Below are 26,213 nucleotides of genomic sequence, written 5' to 3' on the forward strand. Positions count from 1 at the left end.
ATTGGACTCAGGTCCAAAAAGAATTTTTAAAAGAGTTCAAAAAAGTTATTAAAAGGTTAGATAAGAGAGGTAGGAAATAATTTAGAGAAGAAATGAAATTGATAGAATACGCATATCAAAGTATACTTTATTACTTTCACTATTTTAATTGGTTTAATTTGTCTCTTTTTTTTACAATATGCCCAATATGGAAATATATTTGTAGGACTGTACATGTACAATTCATATCAGATTGCTTGCCTTCTCAAAGCATATACAAAGGGGGAAACAGAAGGAGAGGATATGGATTTCAAATTTTAGAAACAAATCTTAAGGAATGTTTAAAATGTAATTGGAAAATATCTAATTGCATAATTAAAAAATTGAGGAAGAAACAGGAGACTCTGGGACCAAGTTTGTCTCACAAAGAATCATGAATGAGATATAGAAATTATGGCTGTTCAGATTTCCCCAAAAGTTTTTTCAGTGCCATTTTCACCTCCTTATTCCTTAGGCTATAGATTAGAGGGTTAAGGACAGGTGTGAAAGCCACATAAAACACTGAAACAACCTTATTGTATTCTGGAGAGGACAGAGACTTGGGCTTTAAGTAAAGAGACATTATAGTCCCAAAAAATAGGGTGACAACTAGAAGGTGGGAAGAGCAAGTAGAGAAAGCCTTTCTGCGTCCCTGGGCAGAGCGAATTCTCAGGACAGCAATGATGATGTGTGCATAGGAAAGGATGATGAATGTGATAGGGAACAAAAGGGTAAAGATACAGAGGACATGCATGACCAATTCTGCCTGACTTGTGTCAGTACAAGAGAGGTGCAGTAGGGCAGGCATTTCACACATGAAATGATTGACAGTACTATTATGGCAGAAGGAGAGCTGAAACGTGGCAACTGCAAACCCTGTAGAGAACATAAAGCCACCCAACCATGACCCAGCAGCAAGCCTCCCACAAATCCCCCAGCTCATTGTAACTGAGTACCTTAACGGGTCTCGAATGGCAACATAGCGGTCATAGGCCATCACTGAAAGGATGTAGCACTCTGCAATGCCAAAGGTTACGAACATGTAGACCTGTATGACACAGCAAGCATACGAGATGGACTTTCTCTCTGCCAAAAAGTGTACTAGCATTTGTGGAAACACACAGGATGTGAAACAGACTTCTACAATGGATAAATTAGTGAGGAAGAAGTACATAGGTGTGTGGAGGCGTGAGTCCCTCAATATTAACAACACAATGAGCAGGTTTCCCAGCAGAATCATCAGGTAGATCATGAGGAAGAGCAGGAAGAGGTAGATCTGGAGCTCAGGCTGACTGGAGAGACCAAGGAGGATGAACTCAGTCACTGAAGTGAGGTTGCTGCTCTCCATCATGTTAATGGGTTGACTGAAAGAACATGGAGAGTTATGGCTACAAAGCATTTGATAGTCCTGTTTTCCTCTTACTGGAACTACTGGGAAAACATATAAATAGCATTAGTTCATATGTGTGCATCCCTTTGTGATTGAAAATCACTTGATATGCATTGTCTCACATCATTCTCATTGTAACCATAGCAGGCAGAATACTGATATATTAGCATCTCATTTTTTTGGTACTGAAGATACTGAGACTCAGAAAGTTTAATTATATTCAAATAGTATCAGAGCTAATAAAAAGTAGACATAACTCTTCTCTCTCCATTAATCCTGGCCTCTAAACCAACCTTCATTTCCCATATTCACCAAAGATTATCTGGTCTCTTCACTGGGATCAGGGGCATCCCATGAGAACTTCTCAAACTTCTCTCTCTTATTCCTTGAAACATATCAATAACCACCGTCCTGTTTCAGAGAAGGAAATAAACTGCTTCCTCCAAAAGACCGATCTCTTTCTCTTCATCAAGAAAGTCATTATGGGTAAGCAATAAGGTATAAGGGAAAGAGCATTGGTCTTAGGTCCTAATTAGGAGAGTTGTGAAACTCAGGAATTGTATAGCTAAACAAGTCATCTGACATCTCTCTGTGCTTCAGTTTCTAATATATGAAATGCTGGAGTTGATAATTATACACAGCTCATAGACTTATAAAGATAATAGTTTGTAAACTTTAAAGTTCTACATAAATTGAATAGAATCTGAAGAGTTGTCCCTGGACTGGTGGGCAAGGGTAATCACTCACTCCTACTTGCCACCACCTTTGTATATGGAGGACCACAGACAATTTTTCTTTTAGAAGTGGAGCATCAAGTGGAACATTACACAGTGTTGGTGGAATTGTAAACTTGTCCAAGCATTTTGGAGTACAATTTGGAAGTAGGCCCACAAGGCTGTAAAAATGCCCATGCATTTTGATCCACCAACACCACTACTTTGTCTGTATCCCAAGGAGATCACAAAATTGGTAAAAAGGCCCATATGTACAAAAATATTTATAGCAGCTGTTTATGTGGTGACAAAGAGTTGGAAATTGAAGGGATGCCTATCAGCAGGGGAATAACTGAACAAGTTGTGGTATATGAATGTAATGGAATACTATTGTGTTATAAGAAATGATGAACAGGGAGATTTCAGAAAAACATGACAAGACTTACATGAACTGATACTGAGTGAAGTGAACAAAACCAGAAGAACATTGTACACAGCAAAAGCAACGTTGTGATATGAAGAATTTTGGTCCTGGCCTAAAAGAATTCATTGAAGAACTTAAAAAGACTTTAATAAACAAATGAGAGAGATGGACAAAAATGAACAAGAAAAACAAGAAAAATGAAAGAAAAGAAGATTATGACAAGAAGAACAACTGATTAGAAAAGGAGTTCCAGAATCTTAAAGAAGAAAATGCCTCCTTGAAAATCAGAATTGGGGAAGGGGAAGCCAGCAAAGTTATGAGAGATGAAGAAATTCTAAAAACAAATATAAAGAATTAAAAATAATAGAAGGGAATGTTAAATATCTCATACAAAAATAATGAATCTAGAGAACCAATCAAGAGGAGAAAACAGAAGAATAATTGGAAAACCTGAAACTTCTGACAGAAAAAATCTTGATGCAATAATATGAGAAATAATTAAAGAAAATTGTCCTGAAGCATTAGAACAAGAGGGGAAAGTAAAAATCGCAAAAATCCACTAACCATCACCTGAAAGAGATCCTAGAAGGAAAATTCACAGGAATATTATAGGTAAATTCTGAAACCCCCCAAATCAAGGATGAAATGTTGTTAACAACAGGAATAAAACAATGTACCTATCATGATACCACAACCAGAATCACACAAGACCTAGTGTAGGTGACACTAAAAGATCACAGGTCTTGGAGGACTGTATGTGGAAGAGCAAAAGAACTGGAGCTCCAGGCTAAAATATCACACTTATCAAAGCTAAGCATAATTTTTAATAGAAAAAATGGACATTTAATCTGCTATAAGGTTTTCAGGACTCTGTTTTAAAAAAACCCTGAGTACAATACAAGATTTGACACACAAGACCCAAGGGAAATATAAGGTACATACAAATTACAAATTCAAGGGACTAAATAAGGAAAGAATGTTGACCTTTCATGTATGGAAAATATAAAGCCTATGTCTAAGGCTGTTACTATTAATTAAATTGCTTAAAAGAAAGGTTGAGTATGATTTGAATTTAAAAAGTAAAACCATTGAAGAACAGCTAAAAGAGTAACTATCTTATACAAATGAGATACAAGTGGAAGAACCAATACAGAGGAATTAGATGGAGGAGGGAGGCTGTTAGTTCTAGAAATCTACTTTCATTGAGAATGAGTTTAAGAGGGGAAAACACATATACATCCAGAAGAGTATAAAAGTGTTCCAAATTTAAAAAGAAATAAAACTCTAAGGGGATAGCGAGTGGGGAGAGGATAAAGGAGAGATCTTTAGAGGGGAGGGTTTGGGAATTGGTTAAAAGGTGGGGTGTAGAAAGGTATTTTTGGGTAAGGGGAAGATAAAGAAAGGAACTTTAGAGAGAAGGGGGATGGAATAGGTCAAAGGGCTGTACAAAAGGGTGTTTAAATTTGGGAGAAAAAGAGGATAATGGAGGGATTGATGGAGTAGGGGTAGTTTAAGCAATAGAAGGGCAAGGTAGCAGGTAGAAGTAAAGTAGAGGAGTTAGTTGAGATAGGAAAAAAGAGATATACACAAACATGAAAACAAGAATAGGAGTAGAATCTCATTTGGAATATATATGTTTATATATCTATGTGTGTGTATATATATATGTATACATGTATGTATGTATGAATTTCTATATATAAATATATCCATGCTCAATTTTAGCCTTGGTGTGGTGGGCAGGGGAGAAGAAGGAGCAAAAAAGAGCAAAGTAAGAAGTGTAAAGCAGAAAACAAAAAAAAAAAAACTACAAGGAAGCAAAGAAAAGATGGACAACTTTCAACTTAATACACAGTATTTAATATGTAGCTGTTCTTGTAATGATAAATTATTGCTATATATATATATATATATATATATATATATATATATATATATATATATATATATATATATATATATATATATATATATATATATATATATATATATATATATTGAATCCTGTCTTGTTCTTCTGTGAATCTCTCCATGATCATCTGTGCACATGACATTATTTTACTTCTCTTATTTTAGATTTAAGTTTAATATTTAAGTTTGCAGTGTTTCTTTTTCTTCTCTTATTAAGTATTTACGTTTTAGTATTTGTGTAAAATAAAAAAAGTAAAAAAGAAAAATTCATTGACCTGGACTGAACTTATATAGGACCATAGCATGAAACCATATGCATTGAATAAACTGATTACCCCAAGTGCTTTTTAGTCAAAAGTAAAGACATGTATGCAGAGGTTTTGGAGTTGAACATTGGCATAGAATTATTTTTACTATGTACTTTAGAACACTTAAGAATTTCCTCTGTAGTCTACTTGTAGCCCAAGGGTGACATTATATTTTGAGATGATATGGAGTACTCTGGGGATGTCAGCATGAAGCAGAATTAAATACTGTAGTGCAAAACACCTTAATACCCTCCCTTGCTTAAATGTAAGATACCTGAAATTATCAAAGAATTTTTCTATAAAGAGGAGAATATTATTAATTTTTCATATTCTCATTCTCCCAATTATAGTAGAGAGCATTCAGCCTGGAGTCAGGAAGACCTGAGATAAAATCCGACCTAGGACACCAACTAGGTAAATGGCACTGGGGAAATCGTTTAACCTTGGTTTGCCTTAATTTGCTCATCTGCAAACTGGGGATAATAACAGCATCTACATTCCAGAGTTGTTATGAAGATCAAATGACATGGTATTTGTAAAGCTCTTCATGTAGTGCCTGACAAATAGTAGTCACTGTAGACATAAATGCTTGCTCCCTGCTCTGCCCTTCCCCATCACATGAAAAGTTCACCTCCTGGTCACTGGTTTTGTTTCTGAAATCTTTCATCTAGTTGAGCTGCCTGATCTTCTCTCCCAGACCTGCATTTACTGTTTCTCATTAGAAGTTTCCAGTTACTCATATCCATGAAGAAGGAGACTTGATCAACTTTGACGGTTTGCATCTGGGACAACAGCTGGTATGGGAATGGGAGAACTGAATCAGTCTTACAGACTAAAGTAGGAAGGCATTTCAACAACATAGTGTCACTGCCACATAGTAGGCACTTAATAAATGTTTATCGGAGTGGACTATTGGATGGACAAAACAGAGTGACTGGGAATAATGACAGGTTAAATATGAGAATTCTATTTCCCACAGAGTTAAATGTACTTCGTTCCTAAGTAAAAATGAGAATTTCATAGCAATGGATTTTGAACACCTCCAGCGGGTTCTACGTCATCAGAACCTGTAAGTGCCATTTGGGCCTAGACACTCACATTTAGTTTATGCTGCAGTGAGTATTTGTCTCTTAGGAATTGTATGACCATATCACGATCATATATGATGAATTTTCATGTGGTGTTCAGATAGAGACTCAGAATTTTACAATTGGAAAGAAAGTTAGAGGTCATTAAATCCAACCATTTTTTTTTCTATAGGTGAAAATACTAAGACCTTGAAGGTCTTTCATGAAATATTTTCTTCCCCTGTTAATCATTGTATAAAACTAAAAATTTGAGCAAGGGAGGATATTAAGGTGTTTTGCACTACAGTATTGTGTCTGACACACAAATTACTTCACAAAATCTCTGAATAAGAAGCAACCTCAGAGAAATCCTCTTTATAACATCCAGGAGGCACTTAAAGAACTGTAATCAATAATAGTCCGTAACATCCTAGGTCAAATGCTTTCACTCATGAGCCATTATAATTTTTAGGAAGTTTGGTCTTATATCAAGCAAAAAAAAAAAAATCACAGTTATGCATATTACTCCTAGTTCAACCCTCTGGTTGAAAGCTGGAAAAACTCTGATTCTTCCCCTATGAGGCACTTCTATCAATTCTTAAAAATATCTATCATGCTTCTCACAATTTTTCTTCCTTAATTCCACATTAATTCTCCTAAGATCTGTCCCCTTATCATGCTGATGGCCATATCACCTGAATAAAAACTTTTTTGCAAATGTCATTTTTCAGATATGATTCACAAAATTTCACACAACATTCTAGCCATATTCTGTGATGATAGAGTACAACAGAACTAGTAACTCCCATGTTCTGGTTTCTCTGTAGCTTTCTGCTAACATGCATGACTACTGTGCTAGCCCAAGTAATTATCAAGTCTTTCATGGACTACAGAAAATAATTGAACTTCCTGCCTCCAGTGTCTGCCATCTATAATTCATATTACATATAACAATCAAATTTATATTGTTTTTCAAAACTTTTTTCCAATTATATTTACAGACAATTTTAACATTAATATTTAGTAAAAATTTGAATTTCAAATTTCCTCCCTCACTCCCTGACTTCCCCCATCCCTAAGAAAGTACACCATTTAAAACGGATTGTATGCAGTGATATTCTCTTCACCAAATTTCAGTGACTGGTTGCCTCCAAAAAAAAAATAAAATTTTTTTTTTTATCATTACAGCCCTTCACAACCTGGCTCCAAACTATCTTCCTAAATGAATTAACCATCACTCCCCTTCTGTCAGTCTGTGTTTCCCAGATCTGGAAATATACAGAGACTAGATGAAAGGTAATGGCCAAAGTAAAAACAGTGGTACTAACAACTAGCAATTAATGTCATTTTATAGTACTTCAAGGAGCACAATATTTTTTTGAGCATTACCTCATTTGATCCTCACATCAATCGCTGAGCTAAGTTGCCTGGGAGGTGTTAAGTTTTTGGCCCAGGATAACCAATTATTTATTGCCTGAGGCAAGAGAGATACACAGGTCTTCTTGACACCAAGTTCAGAGTTTTATCTACTATGTCATTTGATCAAGAGGAACAAAAGGAGGGGCTGAACTTTGCCTTAGAAAGACATAGATTTTAATCTGCCTCAGTTAGTCTGTTCCTCTCATTGCCAAAGAAGAGCATGCCATCAGAAATGATATGACTTGCACTTGACTTTTTTTTTTTTTGAGTGAGGGAGGGCTGTGCAGGTCACCAGCCTCACTTCTCCTCCACAGTCATCTAAATCCAGTGAGCAGATATTCATCAGCATGACTGGAGATGATCCAGAATGAGGCAATTGGGATTAAGTGACTTGCCCAAGGTCACACACTAGTGAGTGTCAAGTGTCTGCGGTGAGATTTGAACTCAAGTCCTTCTGACTCCTACGCTGGTGCTCAACCTACTGCACCACCTAGCTGCCAATCTGCTTCAGACACTTTGCAGCTGTATGACCATGGACTAAATATTTGAACTCTGAAGTCTCAGTTTCTGAATCTGTAACAGAGAGGTAAGAACTTCAGTTCCTAAATCACAGGCTGGTGGTAAAGCCTAAATGAGAAGCTGAATATAAATCAATTCACAAAGTTTAAAGCACTGTTACAAATAACAGTTATTGTTATTATACTTATCACCTGAAAGGGATGAGTTGGAGAGATCTATGAATGTGAATGCTGGCTGCAATAGATAAAGTAGCTTCCAGTTCAGTTGTCTAAAACTCATGAATACCTGACAATTGCAAATCAGAACAAGATGATTTGAATTTCTTGCTTTATATATGGATTCATCAGAGAGTTACTTCCAAAACTAAACTCTGCTAATATTTTAACGTAATTCTCCTTCAAAAGAAAACTTCCACTTAAGCACAGAGTACATGTCTAACTACCCTAGTCTTGCTGCTATCCAAGAATCAATGACAATGTCCTGGACTTTACAGGTGCTAGCTAACACGTTAAGAAAGAATGGTAAATCAGCATGGCCTTACTCAGTAAATCTCCAATTCTGCTACTAAAGAACAGACCATACATACCTGGTACTTAAGAATCTTACCCAGCAGTAACCTCTACATTGTTGGTCCCTCTGGTCTTGTTTGAACAGCAATGAGTTAATCCATTGAAAGACTTATGGGGAAAAAGACAGGAAAGTAATTAAACCTTTAACCTAGCTATGCATTGATTTCATTGCCAAACTTCCAGAATGTGGACTGGTACGCTACGGAAAAGTGAGATTCCAAAGACAGGAAGCAAGTTAGTGTAGGCACTGATTGAACAAATTATAATATCAGACATTATAATTAGGGATGAAAGTATCAGCAACATTAACCCTCTTCTCACTTGGTCAAGATGTAATTGGTGAAAGAATTAGGGCATCATAAGATCACAAATTTAGATGTGAAGGGGACTTTTGATGCCATTAAATCCTGCCTCACCATTTTACAAATGAAAAGCTGAATCCTGGAGAGAGTTTGTCCAGGGTATCATAGCTTCAAATATTAAATAGAACGCAATTCCTTCTCACTCTGTGTTCAATATGTTATCCAAAGTACCATTCAGAATATGGTAGACTGTTTGTAGGAATCCTCCCAGTTGGTATTAATTCACCAGACACTCTGAACTTGCTGGGTCAAGAGACTCAAGAGAGATAACAGGTACTCTGCTTTGAGAGCTTATGGAATCTTATTTCAATAACTCCTCATTAGTAAGAAGGAATTAATTTTCCTCTCTCCCCCCACCTCTCTCTGGCCCTTATCCTCCTGAGTCATATGCCACAACAAAGGAAACAGTGTTGTCTTCTGGGCATTTCATGACTGGTATCATTGGATTTCCTAGGGGTATACCCTCAGAGACTCTACCTCATACAATCCATGGGGTCATTCCCAATCAAGGTCAGGTAATACCTATTCCTCTTGGAATAACTTCAATCTTTATCTCCAGAGGTCAAGCCCAGGTAGTTGCCTTCATGGGTTCCCTGCACTATTTCTTTCCCCAAAATGAATTTGCATATGTATTTGAGTTCAACTCTTCGTATTCATCTGTACATTTTTTCTCTTTGTCTTTTGTGTCCCCCTGAAGAATGGGACCTTCAGGATTTATTATCTCTCTTGACCATCTGAAATCTATCTGCTCCAGATGGGTGGATCTCATTGTCTCCTTCATTTTTTTCCAATCTCATTCCCACCTTTGAATCTTCTCTTTGACTATGCTTCCTCCTGTCTGGAGAACCCTTCCCATTCTTCTCCATCTTTTAAAAATATCTATATTTCAAGACCCAACTTGTTTATGAAGTGTTGAAATTAATGTAGAATAAAAGGAAACAAAATGTAGTTTCAGTTGCCATTTCCTTTTCTGTTCCATGTGTTTTGAAATGTTCATATTTGCCAATGTATCTAGGTTCACAATATCAGAGAACAGTAACAAATTAAAATAGTGGCACTGGACCCTTAGCTTTTCCTTTCATTTTTTTTACATTCATTATTAAAACTTTGATTTCCATATTCTCTCCCTTACTCCCTCCTCATTCACCCTCATTGAGAAAATAAACAATTCAGTGTAGGTAATACATGTGACACAATGCAAAGCCCTTCCATAATAGCTGTGTCATAAAAGACTAACCACATTTCCCTCTGTCCTATTGGGTCCTCCATTTATTCCAATCTCTCCCTTGACCTGTCCTCTCACAACATTGTTTACTTCTGCTTATCACTTTCCCCAATTTGCTGTCCCTTTTATTATCTTCCCTCTCCTATCCCCTTCCCACTTTCCTTTCTGCAGGGTAAAATAGACTTCCTTATACAATTTGAATATGTGTTATTCTCTCCTTAAAGCAAATAACACGAGGTTAAGTCTCAGTTATTTCTTTCATTTCCCTCCTCTTCCCTTCAATTGCTAAAGCCCTTTCTTCCCTCTTTTATGTGAGATGATTCACTACCTTCGACCTCTCCCTTTCTCTTACTCATAGTACGTTCCACTAAATAGCACATTTTATATTTTTAGGTATTCTCTCTTCATATTCAACTCATCTTATACCCTCTATCTATAATTGTGTATGTGTGTGTGTGTATATATATATATACACACACAGATACATATACATATATGCACACATACAGTCATGTAGATATATATACCTACACACATATAATGTAGACATACATACATACCCATACACACCTACATACATACTCATGCTCACACGCGCACACACACTCACACACACACACACACACACACACACACACATATATCCTCTAAGTACCCTAAAAGTAAAAAAGGTCTCATGAGTTACAAATAACATCTTTCCATGTAGTAATGTAAACACTTCAACTTTGATGAGTTCCTGAAGACTTCTCTGTCCTGTTTACCTTTTCATATTTCTCTTGATTCTTGTATTTGCAAGTCAGATTCTCTATTCAGCTCTGGTCTTTTCAACAGGAATGCTTAATTTTACATTATGACCAATTTTCCCCCTGAAGTATTATGCTCAGTTTTGCTGACTAGGTGATTCTTGGTTTTAATCCTATCTCCTTTGACCTCATACTCCAAGTCCTTCCATTTATTAGTGTAAAAGCTGGTAAATCCTTTGTTATCTTAATTGTACTTCCACAATACTTGAATTGTCTTTTTCTGGCTGCTTATAATATTTTCTCCTTGACCTGGGAACTCTGGAATTTGACTACAATATTCCTGGGATTTTCCCTTTGGGGTTCTCTTTCAGGAGATGATCAGTGAATTCTTTCCATTTCTATTTTAACCTCTGGTTCTAAAATATTAGGGCAGATTTTCTTGACAGTTTCTTGGATTATGATATCTAGCATCTTTTTTTGATCATGGTTTTCAGGTAGACCAATACTTTTTAAATTATCTCTCCTGCATGTATTTTCCAGGTCAGTTGTTTTTCCAATAAGATATTTTACACTGTCTTCTATTTTTTCATTCTTTTGGTTTTGGTTTACAATTTCTTCTTTTCTCATAAAGTCATTAGCTTCCACCTGCTCCATTCTAATTTTTAAAGAAATATTTTCTTCAGTGAGCTTTTGAAAATCGTTTTCCATTTGACCAATTCTGCTTTTGAAAGCATTCTTCCCCTCATTGGCTTTTTGGATCGCTTTTGCCATTTGGGTTACTCTATTTTTAAAGGTGTTATTTTCTTCAGCATTTTTTGGGTGTCTTTCGCAAGCTGTTGACTTGCTTTTCATTCTTTTCTTGCATTGCTCTCAGTTCGCTTCAAAAGTTTCCTGCACCTCTCTTTCTTGATTTTCAAAATCTTTTAGAGCTCTTCCATGGCCTGATGCCACTACACATTTTTTGGAGGTTTTGGATATAGAAAACTTGACTTTGATGTCTTTCTCTGATGGTATGTTTTGCTGTTTCTTATCTGAAATTAAGGAAGAACATACTTTTTCACCAAGAAAGTAACTTACTATGGTTCTGTTTTTTTTTCCCTTTGGGGGCATTTTTTCTAAGCAGTTCCTTGACTTTTCAGTCCTTTGTCAAGTGGAGGGTGTACTACCCTATGCTTCAGAGATTTGTGTAGCTGTTTTCTGAGATAACTCTAGGGACCTGTTAGTTCTCAGTTCCTCGAAGGTGATACAATCAAAGGAAAGGAATTTACTCCTCTCCTGTCCTGTGCTCTTGTCTGTGAGCAACCAAAAGCACTGTTTTCCATCATGTAACTGTGAGTTGAATTCCCTCTACACAGCCACTGCCAGCTCTACCACACCAATTCTCTTCCTCACCCCAGGTCTGCCACTCAGGACTGAGACCAAGATAAGCTGCTCAGTTCCCCCAGGCTGCTGCCACCTGGGCTCAGGACTAGGTCTCATCTCACTCCCCTCTTCCCCAGGTGAAAGAGTTTTCTTACTGACTTTTGAAGCTGTCTGACATTTGTGAGATGAGAAATCCGAGAAACACAGCTACTGCCTGTGATTCTGTGCCTTGAAACCTGCTCCAGTCCTGTCCATGCTGTGCTCATTCCACACTGGACTGGGCTCTCCTCCCTATGCTATACACCTTTCCTGTCAGACTTCCAGTCTGCTTTGGGCTGTAAATCTCTTTTCTTCTGGTGTTTTGTGGCTTCAGCTGTTCTAGAATTTGTTTAGTCATTTTTTACAGGTATTTTATGGGCCATGTGGGGGGTGGGTAGAGACCTAGAGAAGATCTAGTCTGCCATCTTGGCTCCCCCTTCACTTCAATTTTAAATTCATGCAATAAAACAAGCTTTTCCATAACACAGTACAATAGCAAAAAAGATTGAGTAAAAAAAAAATTTAAATTGAATAAAATTAAAATACAAAAATAAATTAATTTGTACAACTTTCTATTTAAATAAGATGTAACTTTTCTAACTATACTACCTATCTATGATGGTTTTTGTAGTTTTTTTCTCTTCTCTATGTAGCTCCATATGTTCTGCTCCTTTCGTACTGGTCAAATGAGTCCTCCCAAGCAAAACTACAACTTCCCAACTGGGTCATAGGTGTATCTGAGAAATGTTGTATGTGTCATTCCAATGTTATTGGCCAGAGTCCCTATTCTAGGCTGTTCCCTTCATTATTAACTGTTGATGTTAATAATCCAACCAGACTTACTTAGGCTTTAGGAAGAGACATTACTAAGGTAGAATAGTGAGAAAAGTTGTTTTATAACTCCTATTCCCAAAGTATGAGTACATTCTCCCAACATTATACATAGCTCAGAGAAATCTTGACTCAAACCTTTTGCTTTAATTCAGAGTCAGTGACGTGGCAAAATGAAAAAAAAAACATCACTGACCTTAGAATCAGGAAAACCTCGAATTATATGACCTGAGAGGGTCACTTACACTCATTCTGCCTCAGTTTTCTCAACTATAAAATGGGAATTTCATTGTACCTGCCACCCATGGCAATTGTGAAAATAAATTTAGATATTTACAAAGGATTTAGCGTTGTCCCTGCTGCATAGAAGACGCTTCAGAAATGCTCATCCTATACTATTACTGTCTTCAATTTTGTTGTAACTTATAAAGAAATACTGTTGATTTGTGATTCTATATTCATCTTGAAATTCTGCTGAAGTTATTATTTCAGTTGCTTTCTTTGGCAGTCTTGGAGGATAGAACATAATGATTTCAGCAGAAATATAGCTTCATCTCTCCACTTATATTTCTCTACCCTTCCTTATTGCTAACACCTGCATTTCTAGAGCTATGTAAATAATAGAAAGGAAAGAGGGTATGTTTCCTTTATTCCTTTCTTCACTTGGAAAGCTTCTGTTTCCCATTGCACATAAGGTTAGCTTTTGGATTAATATATTTACTTTCATCACAAAAAAAGAAAGGTCTTACCGAGCATGAGCTTGGAACATTTCTTGCATAAACAAATATACTTTGTCAAGGGCTTTTGCTATATCTTTGACATGATCATGCAGTATTGGCTGTTTGGGAATTCAATATGACTATGTTAAATGTATTCCTATGGAACCATCCTAGTTTCCTGGATATAAATCTAATTTAAATGCAGTGAATGCCTTTATGGACAAATTCTTAGTCTTTTTTCCATGGTTTTCCTTTTAAAAATGAGTTATTATTATTTAGTTCTGTTGACTTCTAGTTGTCTCACATTGCTTTGTCCTCCTCTGCTTTAGTTACTAGGAGTACATTTGTCTCATTAAAGGAGTATGTTAGGGATTACTTTCTCAAGTTTCTAAAATATTTTCTGAGTAGTTTTCAGTTGTTATTTAATGGTTTGATACAATTGTCATACATTAATGTGGAGAAGAGTTTTGTTTTCTTTTGTAGTTCCTTTCCAACCCATTCAATTCCCTTTTCTTATCTTTATCTGGAGTTATGTTAATTTTGGAATTTTATGTTTTGGTATGAATAGCACCCTTTCTGGTCTCAATCACTGAAAAGTTACTTGCAGAGGCAGGTTAGGGTATCAGAATACAGCTACCCTCAGTTTTCTAGGTTAAACCTAAGGTGATGGGGTTTGGGGAACTGTTGTTTAGAAGTCCCTATCCAACATTCTCCTTTTCTCAACCAAAAAGTCAAACTCTACTACAAGGGCAATCTTACAAGAATTTCAGTCATTCCTCAATAAAATAAATGGGCCCATTTCCCATTAGAAAGGGAATAAAGTCAGGTAAGTTGCAAACACATGAAAGGTTCCCAGTAAAGGTTGTATGCCCTCAGATTTGGTTTTCAAACTTACTTAGCCAATGCACAAAATCTATCACATGAACCTATATTCCATGTGACACTCACAATAAGTGCTTTACTCTGGGTCTCCTTCAAAAGCTAAAAGAAAAAAAAATGAACCTTTATGAGTTACCATGGCATGACCTCTAGGCAAAATTTGTATACAGTAACAGTCACATTATGTGATGACTAACTTTGATAAACTTATCTCTTCTTAGCAATGCAAGAATCTAAGACAGCTCCAAGAGACTCATGCTGGAAAATACTATCTACATCCAGAAAAAGAATCATAGAGTCTGAATGCAAAAATTATTTGCTCTTTTTTAGTTTGTTTCTTCTTTCTCTTGGTTCCTCTCATTGGTTCTAATTCTTCTTTACAACATTTCTAGTAGGAAAATATATTTAATATGAATGTATATGAAGATCCTGTGTCAGACTGCACACTACCTTGAGGTGAGAGGTTCAGACGGAGGGGGAGAAAGTTTGGAACTCAAAATCTCATGAAAGTAAATGTTGAGAATAACAAATTTAAAAAAATAATGAAGGACAACAATTCTTTGTGTGCGTGTGTGCGTGTGGAGTTCTTTCTGTTTTGGCAATAACAATATGTATTCTGAAAGCAGTTCTTTCTTGCTTCATTCATGACTAGCTTCAGTCTGTAGTTCATACCTCTGCTAGTTCTTCTGTTTATGTCTGTCTTATGCTCAAAACTCTGCAAAGATCTCTTATTGTTTATTAGTAAAGTTTAATTTTTTTTAAGCCTGTGCTTCAATGTTCCCACAACTGGTGCCTCTGTGCCTGGACAGAAAGAATTATAAGATAATAAAAAATCTGGAACCTGAAAGAATCTTTCCTGATACCCCCTCCCCCCTACAACAACACCCTCACTTTTCATCCATTTGTCTTGTATCTATTTTGTGTATACCTGTATATGTGCATTTTGTCACCCCCAATAGAATGTAATTCCCTTGAAGGCAGGGTTTTTTAGCATTTTTCCCTGTATCCTTAGCATCAAGCACAGTGTCTGACACATAGTAATTTCTTAATAAGCATTTGTTGAATTTTAGAGTAAATTTTAAATAATTCTCAGTTGAATAAATGGCAGGTAAAATTTATTTCTGAGAATTCTGACTTCTTGAAATTCTCTAAGTGTTTATGGATCTATTTTTATGACACTTATGTAGAAAACAGGAGAGAAAGAAATTGTAAAGCTATATCCTTTTTCACAAGAAGCCTAGAAAGACAGAAGCCCTTTTGGAAGGATAGGTGTTGGCAACCAGAATTAGGTTAACTAACACTGGACCAGGGGTGGGGAACCTACGTGGCTTTCTAAGGTCCTTGGGTGGAGCCTTTTGAATGAGTCCAGGTTTTACAGAACAAATCCCCTTAATAGAAGGATTTGTTCTATGAAGTTTGGAATCAGTGAAAGGGCTGCACTTGAGAACCTAGAGGGCCACATGTGACCTTGAGGTCATGAATTGCCATCCCTCCACCAGACTTTCAAAAGAGAGGAGAAAGAAGAATAAGGGAAACCAGTGATGGCATTTGAAGTGTCTTGGGTTAATGGGGAGTGGAGACAGTATAGACTGCCATGAAATTCTGGGCCCCAACAGAGGATGTCTCCAGATGTCTGGTATTTTCATTTTAATAAGTTCTCTGCGGAAATAAGGGCATGCAAATGGGAAAGAGGGTGAAGGGAGAAAACACTGACAAAGAGGCTCTTGAGAAAAAGAGAATTAAGCACAGAGGCCCTCAGTCCTCATCTACTTCCAGAGCCAACTCCTGGTGACTGGCCCCTTACATATTTCCATTCTTCCTTTTGGCAAGGCACTGTGACATGAAGGTAGGGGAAGTGTCCTGTACTCTCTCTCATCCCTTCTAGTCTCATTTTCTCCACTTCCCCTTTAACTTCTAATCTTAGAGAAGCTGCAGGTTTAGGGACAATATTTTGAAAATGACTTCCCTATATGGATTAGAGCCAAGGTAGGAGTCTCCCTCTGAAAGTTAATGGAAAAGCAACAAATGCTTTTGTAGAGTGAATGAAGTTTAGGTGGCTGAGGCAGGGGGAATGGGGGGGAAGGGTCTGAGTGTCTGGAAGTTCTTTTAAAAAGTGCTTTAGGTTTGAGCCTATCCTACAAGAGGAGAATATTGAAGAAATGATGAGAACTGCAAGCCTTCTCTAGCAAAGAAATCAAATGATTCCATCTCTTCTTGAAATGTGCAATCATTTTTTATGTTATTCTGTATTATAGTAGTGCTTGTTTTCTTCTGCAAATTCAAGATAAAATAGATTTAAGAAAAACTTTGTCTAAATATTAAGGTATGTATCTTCCTTTGAAATTCTAGAGGATCAATATTTATAAAAAATTAATAGTACTGATCAGAGGGAGGCAATGAAGCCACTAAGTAAACACGCTGTCAATAAGAACAATGTGAAACACAATGCATATGTGTTGAGGTTGGAGAAGGGTTAGAAATAGTCTTGGAGGACTTGGAGGACCACAGGACTGAGGTAGGGTATGAGTACCAGGTAAACCCCACAGGAGGAGAGAGATCTAGGGGTCAAAATAAATGACATTTTTCCAATTGTTGTTTTAGCTTTCCTGTCCATTTCAAAGACAGATACCTACTGAAGTCTGTCAGGTTGGTGAAGACATAATTTATCTTTAGAAAGAAGTGAGAAGGTGCTTTTATGATCAATCTACATCTTGGTTTCACATTGTTCTGTGCATCTAGCTCCTCCCCATTATATATAATTCTTGCTGATGGTTTTAGATAGATGCTACTTATTATTTTCAGGAAGGCTCCAGTTATTCCTATGCTCTCCAGTGTTTTCAGTAGGAATGGTTGTTTTAATTTGTCAAAAGGTTTTTCTGCATCTATTGAGATAATCATATGGTTTCTGTGAGTTTTGTTGTTGATATGATCAACTATGCCGATACTTCTCCTAATTTTGAACCAACCATGTATTCCTGGCATACATTGTACATGGTCAAAGTGTATTATTCTAGTGATAAGTTGCTGTAATCTCTTTGCTAATATCTTATTCAAAATTTTTGCATTTATCTTCATTAGAGAAATTGGTATATAATTTTCTTTCTCTCCTTTGACTCTTCCTAGTTTGGGTATCAGAACCATATTTGTGTCATAAAAAGAATTTGGTAGAATTCTTTCTTCATTAATTTTTGCAAATATTATATATAGTATTGGAATTAACTATTCTTTGAATGTTTGATAGAATATGCTTGTAAATCCATCTGACCCTAAATATTTTTTCCCAAATAGTTCATTGATGGCTTTTTCAATTTATTTTTCTGGCATGGGATTATGTAAGTATTTTATTTCCTCCTCTGTTAATCTGGGCAATTTATATTCTTGTAAATATTCCTCCATTTCATTAAGATTGTCAAATTTATGGGCATACAGTTGGGAAAAATAATTTCTAATTATTGTTTTAGTTTCTTCTTCAGTGGATGTGAATTCATGGTTTTAATTTTTGATACTGGCAATTATAATTTTTAAAGTTACATAAAGAACAGATTGATTAAGACAGAGACTGAACATAACGAGAATAATTAAGAGATTGTTAGCGTAGGCTAGGTGAAAGGTGATGAGAACATGAAGTTGGTGGTGTTTCTGTGAGGAGAGAGAAAGAAACAAATGTGAGATACAATATGGATGTGGAATTGAAAAGGTTTGGAAACTGATGGTAAATGAAGTATGAGAGAGATGGACTCATTGAGGATGACTCCAAGGTTGAAAATTTTCTTGATTGTAAGAATTTGGCATCATCAACAGAAAACAGGAAGTTAAGAAGAGAGATAGATTTAGGGAAAAATAATAAGGAATGCTTTTGTGGATATGTTGAGTTTGAGATGCTTATGAGTCATCCACTTTGAAATGTATAGCAAGCAGTTGGTAATTTAAGACCGGAATTCAAAACAAGATCATGACTGGATGTGTAAATCCGGGAGTCATCTGAGTGAAGGTGATAGTTAAACCCAAGGGTATTGAATAAAGAGAAAGAAGAGCAGTGGACCCAGGACTAAACCCTGAGAAATATCTTTACAAAGAGTATCCTTTCCATATCTAACAATTTATAGAAATTATATTTTTTTCTTTCTTTTTTTCCAGTAGCATGGTTTAGTCACATGATGTGGGGAACCTGAAGCTGCAAGGCTGTATGTGGCCCTCTAGGTCCTCAAGTGTGATACTTTGTCTGAATCCAAACAAAAAAGTCCACTTAATAAAAGGATTTGTTCTGTAAAACTTCATGTCAGTCAAACTGCCACACTCAAGTGTTAGAGGCCAACATGTGGCCTGAGGGATTTAAGTTCACCACCCATAATTTTGGGTAAAAATTATTTCACTTTGGAGTTCTAGGAGTTGTGTTTGAAATCTATATGTGCTACTTATATAGGTTTAAATAAATCAGCTTTTCAAAGTTCAGTTTTGTGAACCAGTTAGAGTTGCCCAGAAAGAGATATCAGTGAGGCCTTCAATTCAACAAGTACTTATTTATTATATTCATGCTCTGAAGTAGGCATCTAATGGTAGAAAGATAAAATCAAATAGTCATTTCTCTGAAGAGGATTACATTCTATTGAAGGCAAACACAAAGACATATCAGCAATCACTAGATACATGCAACATGTTTTTGGAAGGAGGATACGAGTGGTACTATAAAGGGGAGTTCATAAAATAGCACAAGGATTCAGGGGATATAATGGAAAGCAATAGAAGAATGGAATGGGGAAACCAAAATGATAAGACTGATCCAGATATATGAGAGGTAGTTGGGAATGGTGAAAAAGAAAGGCGATTTCAGTCCACACACATTATACATCAGAATCACAGAGATTCTGAGTAAGGTCAAAGGTTCACATATTGGCACAGCATTCACAAGTATTGAAAATAATGTTGACTTGGTTGCCAGTTCCTGAGAAAGAGGCACATAGTGGAGAGGAGAAGTTTTGGGGTGGCATTACACATGCAGTGGTGGTACCTTTTTCTGTCAGATGGTCTAGCATGTGGGACATGTTTTTATGTGTCTCTACTTATCCCTAGCAGTTTCCTTAGGGCTCTTTTCACCTCCTTGTTCCTCAGGCTGTAGATGAGAAGATTCAAAGTAGCTGTGAAGGCAACATAAAACACAGTGATGATCTTGCCCTTCTCTGGGGAGTACAGGGACTTGGGTCTCATGTAAAGAGACATTACAGTTACAAAGAAGAGAACAACGATGAGGAGGTGAGAAGAAAAGGTAGAGAAGGCTTTTCTGCGCCCCTGGGCAGAGCGAATTTGAAGGACAGTGTTGATGATGTGGATATAAGAGAAAGTGATGAATGTGATAGGGCAGAAAAAGATAAAGAGAGAAATGATTTATGAGATAAGCTCTACCTGGGAAGTGTCTGTACAGGAGAGCTGGAACAGAGCAGGCATTTCACACAGGAAATGATTGATAACATTATCCCAACAGAAGGAGAACTGAAATGTAGCTACTCTAGCCACCATGGATGCCACAAAGCCACCCATCCAAGACCCAGTCACCAGCATCACACACACACTCACCCCTGTTCATTGTGACTGAGTATGTCAATGGGTCTCATATAGCAATATAGCGGTCATAGGTCATCACTGAGAGGATATAGCTCTCTGTAGTGCCAAAGGACAGGAAACTGTAGAACTGTATGATACAGCAGAAAGAGGAGATAGTCTTTCTTTCTGCAAAGAAGTGCCCAAGCATCTGTGGGAACACACAGGTTGTATAACAGACTTCAATTATGGACAGATTGGTGAGGAAGAAATACATGGGAGTATGGAGGAATGTGTTCACTACTATCAACAACACAATGAGCAGGTTCCCCAGTAAGATCATCAGGTACATCACAAAGAAGGGTAGGAAGAGGAGACTTGGATGTCAGGCTGGCTGGAGAAGCCAAGGTGTATGAACTCAGTCACCAGGGTGAGGTTGCTGCTCTCCATTTGGTTTATGAATCTACTGAGGTAACATGGAGTTTTATGGTTACAAAGTGCTTTACATTATGTACCTCTTGTTTCTCACTACAACCATTTAAAGCCGGCAAGACATATTGGTTTTCTCTTTTTTTTTTCCTTTTTATGAACTTAATCATTCATAAACAAAAAAATGTTGAATTTACAAAGAACCAAAAAGATTTATATACAGATACATGATCTTCTATTCTGTAAAAATTTTTGTTGATTTTCATTAAATTTAGAAAGGTAATACAATAGCCATAGTTGGGATCATCCTCTCCTGAATTTGATTCGTTTTGTGTTCTTCTGGATGCTTTAAATTTTTTTTTTTACTGACGCTTTTTTTGCTTTATATGGTTACTGCACATTAACTCACCTTCCTCTGACTCTACATAAAATTCTTACCTTGGAATAGTCAAGCTAAACAAGTCAATATATTGACCATGCTGGACAAGAATTATCCTGCTTTTACAGGTGAGGGAGTTGGGGCTCATAAAAGATAACTCACTTCTTGACAGCAGCACAACAAATTAGTGCCACACCTGATTCTTAGATTTCAACTCATGAAAATGTCTTCCTCCTTCCAAGTTCAGCACTCTATGCGTTGTGCTACTTATCTACTCCTCAAAGCACTGATAGATCTCAGCAATAATTATAACTACCCCAAAAGAATTCTGTGGAGGAATTCTGAAGGGGATGGATTATTTTAATTCCCTATAATGTGGAAATTTTTAGTTTAATAAATATATACCAAAAACTCAGAATTAGAACAAGATCATCTGAATTTTCTTTTATCATTGTACAAACTTGAATCACAAGGTTTCTTTACAAAAACATTTTCCTCTGGAATTTAAAATTATGTGTAACTTGAAAAGTGGAATTTATGAGTAACTCTTGTGGTATAAGGGCTCCTACTATAAAAAAGTAATGTGTATCAAATTAATATCACACCTTCTACAGGACACCTTCTCCATTTCCCCTTAATTATAATACCTTCCCTTTACTAATTATCTCCTATTTATCTTGTATATAGGTTGCTTCACTTAAATTTGTTTGCATGTTATCACCTCTATTTCACTGTAAGCTCCTTGAAGACTTGGAATATCTTTTGATTGCTTTCCTATCCCCCAACTAAGTCCAGTGCCTAATACATTGAAAGTTCATTAATAGCTGTTTTTTGATTCATTGATTGATTATAGGAGTAGAAGCTTACAATGATGAGTAATGATGCATGAGCTCTATTGTAATTTGCTGACCCCATACTTATCCACTTACACCGATAAGAGGTGATCCATTCTTGCCATGAATTTCTGATATGATTCAACCCTTGCATTGCTGGCGTTCCTAGTGTTGCTTGAACAATAATATCTCAGCCCATGAGGACGCTATAGAGACATTTAGAAAAGAAGGGAATTCATCTCCTTACCCAGTTGTTCCTCAATTCCATCATCTGACATTCAATAATCATTCTTAAGCACAGGCAAAAACAGATTCAAGGGACAGGACCCAGGTCACGCAGAATAAGTCACTGAGAAAAACAATTAAGAGACTTCAACTTCAGCAACTTTAGCCCTGAGATCCCCTTGCTTGGCACAGAAGTGGTTAGCAGAGGAAAAAAAAGCCACCCATCAGGGCTTTTAAAGGATCTCCCCAGTTTTTGAAGTTTACTGGAGATCATGCCCACTCACTCCTGAAATGAAAAAAAATTAATGATATTACATTTCCTTTCCCTCTACTTTCCACTTCCCTTGGTGAATTAACAGCTACACATACTCGTTTTCAAGGGAGATTCACAGGTACTTTAGCCCAGACAGAATTACATTCTCCAACTCTAATAAAAAAAAATTTTGAATCTAATCACAGCAATACCCCCTGGCATTTGTGTGGTGCCTGAGACAACCTAGAGTCTAGACTCTAAACTGTCATCTCCTTTGATCCTTTCAGTATCCTTGTGTGTTTGGCATGATAGCTGTTGACAAGTGAAGACAAAATGAAAGAAGACCAAAGAAAGGAAGTAGAAAAGGAAGCTCCACATCACAGAGATTTAGCTGGGACTGGTTGCCAGATCTTCTGACTCCCTACAGAAGGATTGCATCACCAAACCACACTACTCTTCTCATCAATCCTCATCTTGGATGGAGCTCTACGATTTTCTCCACCAATAAAATAATGCTAATTTCACCTCATATCCCCTGTCCATTTCTGTCTCCTTTGAACTTCTCCCCACACCAAACTCAAAATTCGGTGGATGCTTTAAATCACTGTTTTGTATTAATTTTGGAGTAAAGTCTAGAAGTGAGAATAGGGCAGAGACTCACTTATTAATGATACCCCAAACACTAGTTAATACAAATCTGTCATCCCCTAATTCTTCCCTTGCTAGTCAGTGACAATCTCATATAATATTAACGATTTGTGTTGTGTCTACTTCTCTGGTTCAGATCAAGATTATAGGTATCACTTCTCTTTTAAGATGTGACAGTCATGAGCTATGAGGGCACCCTAGTCCATTTGATGGAAATGTGGGAAAGTCCCTGGGTTCTTTACCAGTGAGTAAAGTGAATAATAGGAGTCCAGTTTGATGAAAGAATATTTACATAGTTTGGAGGCTTCTTGGATTTGATCCCCATGACTACTCATTAGAGAAAAAGGAAATAATTGTTCAATTACTCTGGTCCTTAGTCTCCTGGGTCCTTTGTTCCCTTTAGACAAAGAGTAGTAAGTAATGGGCTCTATATTCTGGGAATTTATGACTGTCATTATGGAAGTTCCTATAAAATGTATGTGTTTCAGAAGGATCTCCTTCAGTCACTTTGGTGGCCTCTCACTTCATCCATGAATCCTTTTATCCTTAGTCAGATGTTGATCTTTAAGTCAGATATCAAGTATGGTCAGCTGCCTTGACTTTATAGCACCACTTGCCTTACCCAAGGAATTTAAGCATCTGTTTAAATCATTCCTTGTCTATTTACCTTTATATCATTTCTCTTCCTTCTTTGTACCATAAAACCTCCAATATTTATTCTTCTGTAACTTTTGACTTTATCCCTACTCCAGACAAGTTACTGTCTTTATAACTAACATATGCCAAGCCTACTCCCTTCTTTGAAGTTTTCTTTGACTCTTTCCTCCTCTCTGGAAAGTCTTTCTCACTTCTGTTTATTAATTTAAACTTGTCCATCTTTCAATGCTCAAATCAAATAAGGTTGCCCTGGTGTCTAGAGCCAACAGTACCTTTAATGCTAATTATAGCCCATCATTGAGGGAATATAGCATTCCGCAATCCCCTAAAAAACAGGAATGTGTAAGATAGTATGACACACCAGGAGAAAGAAATAGACTTTCTTTCTGCCAATAAGTATCCCAGTGTCTGTGGGATCACATAGGATGTGTAATAGACCCCTAGAATGAAGAGATTGGTGAGGAAGTAGTACATGGGAGTATGGAGGCATGTATGCATTAATATCAAGAGGACAATGAGCAGGTTCCCCAGAAATTTTATCAGGTAGACAACGAGGAAGAGCAGAAAGAAGTTAGACCTGGAGTTCAGGTGTACTGGAGAGGCTAAAGAGGATGATCGCAGTTAGTGAAGTCAGGTTGCAGCTCTCCATCTTCATTATGCATCTACAGAGAGAATATAGAAAGGGAATTAGATCCCTTTTGTGTAGGACTTTATGGTTACAAAGAACTTTAAATTCAGGGTCCTCATTTTAACCACACATGAGGACATTAGGACAAATATTATCTTATTTTAGTACAGGAGGAGATTGAAACAAAAAGTGTTGGTTGTTGTCCTTCATTTTTGAAGAGGACCAAAATAACATCACCATTGTAAAGTAAAATTTCAGTGTGTCCAGCTGTGGCTGATCAGAGAAATAGGAGCTCAGAATGCTCTACCACATTTTGTGTGCAGATAGTCTGTTTGAATATTTGTGGTGGATATTCCAAATTTGGGAATCCTGTGTTTACTTTATGCTGTCTCAATTCTGCTTTGCTCAAAGAACTCAGCACCTTTTCTTATGTGGGTATGCCATGCTGAGTGGTCCTATGCCAATGTCTCCCATATTGCACAGTCAAATCCAAAGTTCTTTTTCTTTTCAGGTGATACTTCTTTTTAAAGCATTTACACTATGGACCACAAAAGAATTTTTTTAAAACACTGACAAACTGAGACACAATAATATTCATGTTGCTAACTTCACAAACTCTTGACCTTGTCTCCACAATATTACTAAAAATTAAAGGACCCCAACTTATTGTTGTTGGTCTAAAATCTGAAGTCTAATAGCTTAATTTTAGATTTAACCTCGGATGTTCCCCTACCAATAATTTGTAATTTAATAGATGTGTATTAAGCTTAAAAACTTTTTGACTATAGGAAACTGCCATTAAGAATAGAGATATCCCAGGGATATATTAACTCCCCAACATCATGTCCATTCCAGACATTCCAGGTAAGATTGTCAACTTGCATTCAGTCAGGCTTAAAGTCTTCCAGGTGTCAGTTGGGAAACTGAGTCAGGAGAATCCTACCTCAGACCAGGCTGAACAGCCACTCTCCCACCCTTTCCATGAGATTACCTTTTTCAGTTCATAGCAGCATCTCACAGGCTTACTGGCGTCATGGATTGAAGGTTCAGATCGCCTTTCTTGCTGTCCATACCTGGAGTTAGACTAAGAAGAACAGTCACTTACTAGTCCCATAGCTTCTAAAAATGGCAAGTTCCAATAGCCAGGTTTCAAATATAAATATAATTTCACTTTGGCTAAGGAACATCTTTTGAGACAAGTCTTAATTGCCTTGTGTGCCTTTCTATGCATGTTCTAGTTGGATTAAACAGCAATCGTAAAATCTTACCATTGAAACTTTATTTTTTCCATCAATGCAAAATTTTACCCAAGTTTACCTTTCTCTAGGAAATTTAGAATAAAATTCTTTCCCCCAAACTAAAGATGTCATTGGTTTGTTCTCAGTAATTAATTAAGTCAATTGTTTTAATACTAATTGCTTTTACCTCACTTTGTCACATGTCCAATTTTTCTCCCCATCACTCTCCTCCCCCTGCTTCCTAATATCTTGCATTCTTATTACACCTTCCCTCAATGTACCCTCCCTTCTTTCACACCCCACCCTTCCCTTATCCCCATCGTCTCTCTTTTCTTGTAGAGCAAGATAAATTTCTATACCTCATTCCCTGTATTTCTTATTTCCTGATTATATGCAATAAAAATTCTCAACATTCATTGCTAATACTTTGAATTCCAACTTCTCTCCCTTCCCAACCTCACTGAGAAGGCAAGCTATTCAATACAGACTAAATACGTGTCATTTTGCAAAAGACTTCCATAATAATCATGTTGTGTAATGTTAATTATATTGCCCTCTGTCCTACTCTGTCCCCCTTATTTTTCCCCCAACGATTGACCTTGTCCCTTTACAAAAGTGTCTATTTCTAGTAACTCCTTTCTCCCATTTGCCCTCCCTTCTATCATTTCCCTCACTCCATTTGTGGCCTCCTCCTCCACTTTTCTGTGATGTCACATAACTTTTCATATCAAATTTAGTGAGTATGTTATTCCCTCCTTCAGCCACATAAGGAGAGAGTAGCTTCATTTTTCCTCTCTCCCCTTCTCCCTTTTCTCCTCAACTGATCAAGATTTTTCTTATCTGTTTTATGAATTATAGCCTACCCTGGTTACATTTCTCCCTTTCTCTTC

At 36.8% G+C, this 26,213-nt stretch overlaps 1 protein-coding gene across 1 annotated transcript; it reads right to left on the minus strand.

Annotated features, from left to right (window-relative positions):
• Nucleotides 1–430: 430 nt before the first annotated feature.
• On the minus strand, nucleotides 431–1,366 carry LOC140519683 (olfactory receptor 5M11-like). The gene has a single exon (XM_072632980.1). It carries the CDS (start codon nucleotides 1,364–1,366, stop codon nucleotides 431–433), a length of 936 nt encoding a protein of 311 aa, XP_072489081.1.
• Nucleotides 1,367–26,213: the final 24,847 nt, after the last annotated feature.

This window comes from Notamacropus eugenii, chromosome 1 (assembly GCF_028372415.1).
Source record: "Notamacropus eugenii isolate mMacEug1 chromosome 1, mMacEug1.pri_v2, whole genome shotgun sequence".
Classification (NCBI taxonomy): Eukaryota; Metazoa; Chordata; class Mammalia; order Diprotodontia; family Macropodidae; genus Notamacropus; species Notamacropus eugenii.

Coding starts and splice junctions, on each gene's coding strand:
- LOC140519683 (XM_072632980.1), bottom strand. CDS start 1,366: ATGGAGAGCAGCAACCTCACTTCAGTGACTGAGTTCATCCTCCTTGGT.